Here is a 10,369-nt window from a genome sequence, read left to right as displayed (position 1 = left end):
GACCTTTTTCATGTTTGAAATGTACTAACTCGTTTTTTCCACACAGCAGGTCAACTTGTGTGTGGTTGCAACATTACGCTCCCATTGAGTACATTTTTGGAGAAAGGGACATCTGTTGCACCACAGGGCGGGAGGAGGGTGCCGAGCACGATACATTATCTTTCTTCGGTAAGCATTTTTTGTGTTTGATACTTTCGGAATATTGGTTTTTCATCTTGATTTTAAAATGACCTTTTTCATGTTTGAAATGTACTAACTCGTTTTTTCCACACAGCAGGTCAACTTGTGTGTGGTTGCAACATTACGATCCCATTGAGTACATTTTTGGAGAAAGGGACATCTGTTGCACCACAGGGCGGGAGGAGGGTGCCGAGCACGATACATTATCTTTCTTCGGTAAGCATTTTTTGTGTTTGATACTTTCGGCATATTGGTTTTTCATCTTGATTTTAAAATGACCTTTTTCATGTTTGAAATGTACTAAGTCGTTTTTTCCTCACTACATTTCAACTTGTGTGTGGTTGCAACATTACGCTCACATTGAGTACATTTTTGGAGAATGGATCATGTGTTGCACCACAGGGTGGGAGGAGGGTGCCGAGCATGATACATTATCTTTCTTCGGTAAGCATTTTTGTGTTTGATTCTTTCGGAATATTGGTTTTTCATCTTGATTTTAAAATGACCTTTTTCATGTTTGAAATCTACTAACTCGTTTTTTCCTCACAGCATGTCTACTTGTGTGTGGTTGCAACATTGCCTTCCCATTGAGTACATTTTTGGGGAAAGGGACATCTGTTGCACCACAGGTCGGGAGGAGGTTGCCGAGCATGATACATTTTCTTCGGTAAGCATTTTTTGTGTTTGATACTGTAACGTCCCTTAGCAAAAGACATTTTGTAGTAAAGAGAAAATATTGTGCATCGTAATCTGTTATTGTATGGAAATATGTATTTTTTATTATTATTATTTATTTTAGATAATATCTGTGTCGGCGAGTACTGAAACCGCACAGACGATAAATATCATACACAGATGAAAAACATCACTAGTATAAATAATACAGCATGAACGTTAATTTCTTTGTCTTCCTCTTGGAGTTACAGGAGTAAGATAGCCTGTGTCGCAGTTGTACATGCTAACGTAGTCTTCTTTTGTCATGGTTGATCGATGTACGCCATTACGTATTCATTTTTTAAAAATGTGTGTATTGTAGATAAGTTAACATATTTGAATATTTTGAATAGAGTTATTTAATGAAACCTTGCATTATTATTTGTAGTAGCTTGCTTAAATTATTATCCCATCCTTTTAAGTCATTTTCAGTTATTTAAATATTATCCGTGGTGCAGAGCTGCGCTACGAACGAACAAGCCGCTGCCGCGGCTCATTCAAAGTGCATTAAAAGGAATCGATCATACCGAAAAGAAGCGGGAAGGTAATAGTGAAATAAAATTATCTCTTTCAGCTTCCGGACTTGCAGAGCAGAGCAGCAGATTTTATGATGTGTTTTGCAGGTTGACGCGGGCTGCTCGTAATATATTGTTAACAGTACAAAAGAGATAATTTACCTTCGTAACGTAATAGGAATTTTGTTGTGCTTAGTTCTGGTCTGGCAAACCTTATAGTGAAAACGTATTTTTCTGCGACAATAGTCTCATGTTCTTGTGCTAGTCGTGGTAATTATTGGTGTTTTACGCTTAACAAAAATCCACTGCAAAATGTTGAACAATCTTTGCGAACTGTAACATCAGTATTTCATAACAAAGTAATTTTCATTTTCAATAACTATAAAGTAGGGAAGATATGTTGATTTTTTATAGTGAGTTACAGTAACCAAAAATGTTCCTTTAATAGAAAGCCAGATACAGAACAATAAGAACCCAATATATTCTGTTTTGTTGAAAATTAATGATTATAAAGAAATTCTGGGCACAGCATTACTAAAAGGTATTTCGCGGCTCTTTTCGTATATGCGTTATTACGCGAGCAATAACAAAAACAAAACCAAAATAAATAGAAAAGAATATATATATATATATATATACGACAAAAACGCGAAATTGTCGCCCTAAAACGTAGGGCCCCAATTTGGAGTGGCCACGAAAATGAAAATATTTTATGTACTTTCTTTCAGTGTTTATATATGTATGTATTTAGTGATAAATGTATGTATGTATCATGATTAATGCTATGTATTAATGAATGTACAAAAATTTTTCATGAAAAACCGCACTACTGCAAGCAAGTTAGAGGAAACGATCCTGATAGTACTGAGAACCTGTGACGACTACATAATCCGGGGGCAGCCGAACCCCGAGATCAGATAAATAAAAGGTAAGACTACAGTGTAGTTGTCCTGTTTGTAGAAGCTTAACTCCAGTGAAGTGATCTCATATCGCTAGTGGTGTGTAGTTTGATGTTAGTGTTTATGACAGGACAAAGTTGATTGTAGATAGCAATTTTTAGTGTGCAGTGTATTGTAGATAAACTAACATATTTTGTGTGCAAGTGAAAAAACTGTCAGGTCTTGTGTTCGAGTAGGTAATTTATGAATATGGTTAAATTGCGTAGTCAACGTCCGAGCAATATGGATACTGAGGAACAGCCATTAGTTAGTGCAGGAAATGTAGCAGCGGGTGCATTAAGCAGTACAAGTACTCTCTTTGAGGATATACCATGCGAAAATGTGGGGGCAGGGGCACAGGAAGTGGTGCCACCGCCCACCAGTGCTCAAGGAGAGGTATATAAAGAAATTACACCACCTCCAGAAAAGCAGGAACCAGAGTGTGGTAATCTGCCTGGTGGGAATTCACTTCAGGCGATATTAGAGCGCGTGCTGGATTACCAGGCAAAATTTGCGCAACAGCAGGCTGAGAGAGATCGCCAGCAGGCTGAGAGAGATCGCCAGCAGGCTGAGAGAGATCGCCAGCAGGCTGAGAGAGATCGCCAGCAGGCTGAGAGAGATCGCCAGCAGGCTGAGAGAGATCGCCAGCAGGCTGAGAGAGATCGCCAGCAGGCTGAGAGAGATCGCCAGCAGGCTGAGAGAGATCGCCAGCAGGCTGAGAGAGATCGCCAGCAGGCTGAGAGAGATCGCCAGCAGGCTGAGAGAGATCGCCAGCAGGCTGAGAGAGATCGCCAGCAGGCTGAGAGAGATCGCCAGCAGGCTGAGAGAGATCGCCAGCAGGCTGAGAGAGATCGCCAGCAGGCTGAGAGAGATCGCCAGCAGGCTGAGAGAGATCGCCAGCAGGCTGAGAGAGATCGCCAGCAGGCTGAGAGAGATCGCCAGCAGGCTGAGAGAGATCGCCAGCAGGCTGAGAGAGATCGCCAGCAGGCTGAGAGAGATCGCCAGCAGGCTGAGAGAGATCGCCAGCAGGCTGAGAGAGATCGCCAGCAGGCTGAGAGAGATCGCCAGCAGGCTGAGCGGGACCAGCAACTTGTGCAATCGTTAGAAAATATGAAAAAAGAGAGTGCCTGTATGAAACAGAACTATGAGTCGATACCTAAGGCCGTGCAGGAGTTGACTGTACAGGTCAACAACCTGCAAGTAGCAAACACTAACAGGGTAGACGAAATAGGTGTCTTAGCCAACCGAGTAGAAAAGCTAGAAATAGATTCCACACAGCTTGTAGAGCAGAAGTGGAACGAACAAGCGACTAAAATTGAAACCGAATTCAACTCGTGGCTAGAAGCTAAGGAGAGTGAGATTGACAAAAATATTAATTCTAAGGTACAAGCAGCCATAGCGGATAGAGATTCCGAATCGTTCAGTACCGCAGTAAATAGTCAGGTACAGAACGACGTCCAAACCATCAAACAAATACTCAGTGAGGATATTCCGCAGTGGCAAGTTAATATTAACAAACGGATATCCGACTTAGAAAAGGGTTTAACACAAAGTAGCAAACATCTTGAACATGAAACTATGTCGCCAACAGCCAATGTTTTTGGCAACGCACAAACTTATATGCGACGCAACAATGGTGAATCTTTAGGCGATAATGCGAAGAGCTGTAGCTTCGGTTCGGAGCACACAGCCTATGTCCCAGGAGCAAACCAGTATAGCCCAAAAATATTAGTTGAAGAAAGTTTGATAAAAAATAGGCAGTTTCAAACGTTTACTACTGAACGGAAGTCAGTACACCCAGTAGTATTCATAAAAAGCTTTAAAAATATCTTGCCTAGTGTGTGGAACGAAGCACAGAAAATTCAATATGTAATGTCATACATTCAGGGTGATGCAGCATTTTGGGCTACGGAAGTAGCAGACAGCTGCATGACATATGAACAGTTCGAAAGGGCGTTTTTGTCGAAATACTGGTCGCCTTGTATACAAGAGCGGCTAAGAAAAGAAGTATACAATCCCGAACCGTACTCACCCCGTCTTGGGAATCTGAGACGGTATTTCGAGAAGTACATAAACAAAACGCGGTACTGGGACGAGCCTATCTCACCAAGAGACATAATAAGACTCCTAAAATCACATTTACCCCTTCATATCAAAGAGAAATTAATACACGTACCAGAAAGCGACATGGAACATTTCCTGTCTGTTCTAGATTCAATAGACTTAATCCAGGAAGACGCAAAAGCAGCGCGTGATCACTCGCGGAATAATGGATCAGGATGTAAACATGACAGAAATAATAGTGCACAAAACCACAACCATGGAAATGGTGGGGGTGGTAACAAGCGGCAAGAGCATTCGCAAAATTGTAATAATGGTAGAAGTCAGAACGGGTATGGGCAGCCGTCCCATAACAAAAAGCGTCGATTTGACGACCGGTACGATTCCGGATTGCCAGGGACCAACCGCTGGAAAAATGCGTGAGGTCAGTGGCATAGCAATTACAATGACGGTAATCGTAATTGGAATCAGAATCAGCGACCAAGCCCAGAGCGGCAGGATAATGACCGGTACGATAACAACAGACCACCACTGCAGAACGCGCCTATTGCGCAGTCGTGGCGGCCCACAAACCAAAGCGTAAACATAGTAGAGGTCGCGGATATTAGCCGTCCAAGTACCTCGCAAGCAAGCCATCCGACAAACTAGAATCGGCCTCGATATGCTCTCCATCGCTGGCCGAGGGGTGGAGCGAGAGCAACACGAATAACCATAGTATCCCTGGAATACATATGCTGCGATACAACGACGGTATCAGTATGGATAAAGATCTACTGACCGAACCGCATGAATGTAAGAAAGATAGCAACGAAAATGTGCAAGCCATAATAGAAGCGAAAATCAATGATGTTGCAGTGAATATAATCATTGGCACAGGTGCCTCAGTGAGTGTAATGAGTACAGAGTTGTTTAAAGCACTAGGGAAGGGACGTAGTATACCGACTTTCCCGGTTAATAATTGCAAGGTGTCTTGAGCGATAAGTGCACAGAGCCAGTTAAGTACCAGGTGCCGGTGGAGATTTGTAAGGAGGACGAAGCCATAGTGAGCTCGTTCCTCATTGTTAAAGGGTTAAAGGTGGCCTGCATTCTGGGAGTAGATTTTCTCCGTGAGAGGGACGCAGTGATCGACCTCTCCTCGGGAAAACTAAGTATAGTTAATAAAGGTAGGAGGATTGAGTTGTCTATGATGAAATCGAAGGAGGTACTTGTGCCATGCTGCAATCGAATTAATATCAAAGGTAGGAACCCCTGGGTACTACACTTTAATGATTATTCACCTGTGACGGATCTCTATTATCCGAATATAGGAGATAGAAATTTTGAACCAAATGTTGATGAATTTCGAACCAAAGTACAGGAATCTGAAAGTTTAAGCAACATACAAAAGCAACAGTTGACGCAGCTGTTATCGGAATATACCATGGTATTTACCGACCGACCAGGAATAGTCAAAGGGTACCACTATCACATAGAGGTGATGCCTCACAAAACATACTGTCGCGCATCTTACTCCATCCCTTGGTCGAGGAGGGAAGTAGTGGCTAAAGAGATTCGGAAGATGGTGCCACACGAATGTAGCTATTTGTTAGCACATCCCCAGACGGGGAAAATAAAAGGACTGTATCCACGTAAAGATGTAAAGTTATTTATTCAGTGACATGTCTGATGTAAATAGTAGTGGTAAGAAGATTTCAATTGTGTTTTAGAGTATAAGTATGTTAGTTTTAAGAAAATTTATGTATAGTTACAATTTTGAGGAAGTAGAATCAGTAAACTGAGCAATAATATGCAAATGGAAGACTTTACAGAAAGTGTCATTAAAATACTACATGCTCTTCAAGCAATGAATAATCTTTTGTTGATAAAATAATGATTAATTTCTTGAATCATTTTGTAGTAAGTAAGTACAATTAATGATGAAATCTCATAAATATGTAGCAGATGTAATTGTGTTAGAATTAATGAACCCTGAGAGAGAGTCTATACTAGCCAAAAATTGACTTTGTAGTACGAAATAATCATGTGATGTAATGTTTACTGCCAATAGTGACCTGAGAACGACACTGGAGCAGAATCCAAGAAAAAACAAAACCGTTCCCTGTAACCTATGCTTTGTATGTATTAATGCTTCAATTGAAGCCTGTGTACTTGGTACACGTTCTCGAATATTAATTACGCGGTACGCGAATCAAGTTATGCGGAAACTACACTGTAGTCCTGTAGGACGGACCGTTAAAAATAATACTAGTACTAAATGAAGTATTTATTGAACAATATGCCCAAGTCAAGCTGTCATGCACATGGTAAAATCTGTTTGCTAGATGGGTGATAACCTGGCAAGCTACACTAAAAGAGGAAAAGAAAGCTATGTACAAAAAAATCACACACCTTTAAATAATTACAAAAAAGCAATATATGCCTAGTAATAGTATTAAAAATATGTAATGAGAAGGTAACACAATGGACTCAATGTAGATGAGAGTGATTATGCTAAGAACAGTTATGCATTAAAAATAAACTGTGTGCACAAACAATCTAGGAAAGGACGGAATATTGTGTGTAGTAGGGACAGAAAATGACTGTTGTATCTGCACCAATATATACGTCGGTATAAGTTAAGTGTTGAGTGACTGTCATAGCGCAGTGCTCAACGAACAGTACACTGTGAGTAAAAACGGTAGTTAGTGATCCGTTCGGAGTCGATTCAAACAAACATCGCTCGACGGAGACATTTAGTATGTGTGTACCGAAATATTTTCGCGTGTTGAAAGACGCTCTGGCAGTGTATCAACCGTGAGAACAAGTGAAAGTGTGTAGTACAATGTGCGTGTGACGAACCCTGAATACCAGTATCACAACGCCACAAGAAACCTGTTATCACGCCAAAACATCCTGTGTATACCAGCGAAGCGACGGCGTAATGAACAATAAACGCTTTTAACCAAATTGCATTTTCTTCCACAGCTAATAAGTTGTATCCTTAAAGACAGTACACCGTTGTGGAATATTTGTTTCATGCGTTACGACGGGGAGCCATGCGGAGAAGCAGAGACGTGTGCCGTGCCGCCAGCCAGCCGGTCGCAGGAAACAACTACAACCCGCCGACATTGGTGAATGGTACGGCGCGGTTCGCGACTGCTCGGGCGCCACCGCAGCACGCCGTCGATGTTGCTGCTAGCAGGTCGTAGACCTCAGCGGTCGTTGGCACGCCATGCTCCAGACGACGCTACGCAACAATTGCTTCGCGCCGCCCGCTCCGTACGACATTGTTGACGTTCAACCGAACATTACCAACTACGTTGTTAATGTACTAATATGAAAATGATTTATTGAACACGAAATTACGTGACAAACATTTTTTTTTGCTGAGTATAACTCAAAACATTCACTTGTTCGATGATATATGTCATATGTTTTCGTCATATTAGTGACACAAACTAACACGAACGCCATACAATGGTAGAACATTTGTCGTGAGTAAGTGTAGAGACAATCCATTACATTGCTATCGAACTGTTTAATGATTGACCTTAATTGTGACAGAACACAAATGTGAAAAAGTGTAGAAGGTACATTTTTAATAGAGAGACTAAAGGGTTTAACATTTTGACATAAATAATCATTGTTAGCTGTGAACATTGGATAAAGTCCACTTTTGTTTGATGAACAAAACCGTGTGAAGACAAACCAGGTGAGATGACCATGGCTCCGGCGCAGTTTTCCCAGGTTTTCTGATCGCACGTAGCCCAAGTCGGGGAGCCAGAAAACTGTAATGACCCTGGGACTAGGTTTACAGTCACCTCCCAAAGTGTGAAAAACTATAAAAAATGTAATTAAAACTATAATGTAAAAGAAGAAAGAAGTGAACAGTGAATATTCCAAACAAGGTGATAGACAATGACAAAACGGACGTTAGTGGCAGCATATTGCCGAACATTCTTAACGTTAGTCAATTGCTGCCAGGGGGCATTGTAACGTCCCTTAGTAAAAGACATTTTGTAGCAAAGAGAAAATATTGTGCATCGTAATCTGTTATTGTATGGAATTATGTATTTTTTTAATTATTTATTTTAGATAATATCTGTGTCGGCGAGTACTGAAACCGCACAGACGATAAATATCATACACAGATGAAAAACATCACTAGTATAAATAATACAGCATGAACGTTAATTTCTTTGTCTTCCTCTTGGAGTTACGGGAGTAAGATAGCCTGTGTCGCAGTTGTACATGCTAACGTAGTCTTCTTTTGTCATGGTTGATCGATGTACGCCATTACGTATTCATTTTTTAAAAAGGTGTGTATTGTAGATAAGTTAACATATTTGAATATTTTGAATAGAGTTATTTAATGAAACCTTGCATTATTATTTGTAGTAGCTTGCTTAAATTATTATCCCATCCTTTTAAGTCATTTTCAGTTATTTAAATATTATCCATGGTGCAGAGCTGCGCTACGAACGAACAAGCCGCTGCCGCGGCGCATTCAAACTGCATTAAAAGAAATCGATCATACCGCAAAGAAGCGGGAAGGTAATAGTGAAATAAAATCATCTCTTTCAGCTTCCGGATTTGCAGAGCAGAGCAGCAGATTTTATGATGTGTTTTGCAGGTTGACGCGGGCTGCTCATAATATATTGCTAACAGTACAAAAGAGATAATTTACCTTCTTAACATAATAGGAATTTTGTTGTGCTTAGTTCTGGTCTAGCAAACCTAATAGTGAAAACGTATTTTTCTCCGACAATAGTCTCATGTTCTTGTGCTAGTCGTGGTAATTATTGGTGTTTTACGCTTAACAAAAATCCACTGCAAAATGTTGAACAATCTTTGCGAACTGTAACATCAGTATTTCATAACAAAGTAATTTTCATTTTCAATAACTATAAAGTAGGGAAGATATGTTGATTTTTTATAGTGAGTTACAGTAACCAAAAATGTTCCTTTAATAGAAAGCCAGATACAGAACAATAAGAACCCAATATATTCTGTTTTGTTGAAAATTAATGATTATAAAGAAATTCTGGGCACAGCATTACTAAAAGGTATTTCGCGGCTCTTTTCGTATATGCGTTATTACGCGAGCAATAATAAAAACAAAACCAAAATAAATAGAAAAGAGTACCGGGAGGAGGGTGCCAAGCACGATACGTTATCTTTCTTCGGTAAGCATTTTTTGTGTTTGACCTTTCGGAATATTGGTTTTTCATCTTGATTTTAAAATCACCTTTTTCATGTTTGAAATGTACTAACTCGTTTTTTCCTCACAGCATGACAACTTGTGTGTGGTTGCAACAATTCGCTCCCATTGAGTACATTTTTGGAGAAAGGGACATTGTTGCACCACAGGGCGGGGGGAGGGTGCCGAGCATGATACATTATCTTTCTTCGGTAAGCATTTTTTGTGTTTGATACTTTCGGAATATTGGTTTTTCATCTTGATTTTAAAACGACCTTTTTCATGTTTGAAATGTACTAACTCGTTTTTTCCTCACAGCAGGTCAACTTGTGTGTGGTTGCAACATTACGCTTCCATTGAGTACATTTTTGGAGAAAGGGACATCTGTTGCACCACAGGACGGGAGGAGGGTCCGCAGTACGATACATTTTCTTTCTTTGGTAAGCATTTCTTGTTTTATACTTTTGGAATTTTGTTTTTTCATGTTGATTTCAAAATGACCTTTTTCATGTATGAAATGTACCAACTCGTTTTTCCCTCACAGCAAGTCAACTTATGTGTGGTTGCAATATTACGCTCCCATTGAGTGCATTTTGGGAGAAACGGACATCTGTTGCACCACAGGGCGCTAGGAGGGTGGGCAGCACGATACATTTTCTTTCTTTGGTAAGCATTTTTTGTGTTTTGTGCTGTTGGAATTTTGGTGTTTCATGTTGATTTTAAAATGACCTTTTTCACGTATGAAATGTACTAACTCGTTTTTTCCTCACAGCAGGTCAACT

The 10,369-nt window shown here is 40.3% G+C and overlaps 1 protein-coding gene across 1 annotated transcript; it reads left to right on the top strand.

The window, feature by feature from the left end:
• Positions 1–2,590: 2,590 nt before the first annotated feature.
• Positions 2,591–9,683, top strand: LOC124775456 (uncharacterized abhydrolase domain-containing protein DDB_G0269086-like). Its single transcript, XM_047250289.1, has 2 exons — positions 2,591–3,701; positions 9,679–9,683. The coding sequence occupies exons 1-2, from the start codon at positions 2,591–2,593 to the stop codon at positions 9,681–9,683; spliced, it is 1,116 nt and encodes a 371-aa protein (XP_047106245.1).
• The last annotated feature ends 686 nt before the right edge of the window (positions 9,684–10,369 follow it).

The sequence above is a fragment of the Schistocerca piceifrons genome, chromosome 2, assembly GCF_021461385.2.
Source record: "Schistocerca piceifrons isolate TAMUIC-IGC-003096 chromosome 2, iqSchPice1.1, whole genome shotgun sequence".
NCBI lineage: Eukaryota > Metazoa > Arthropoda > Insecta > Orthoptera > Acrididae > Schistocerca > Schistocerca piceifrons.
Note: the sequence above shows the minus strand (reverse complement) of the source record. Positions and strands in the feature narration are given on the sequence as shown.

What these genes read in the sequence shown, in the direction of transcription:
- LOC124775456 (XM_047250289.1), top strand. Translation starts at nt 2,591, where the DNA reads ATGGATACTGAGGAACAGCCATTAGTTAGTGCAGGAAATGTAGCAGCG.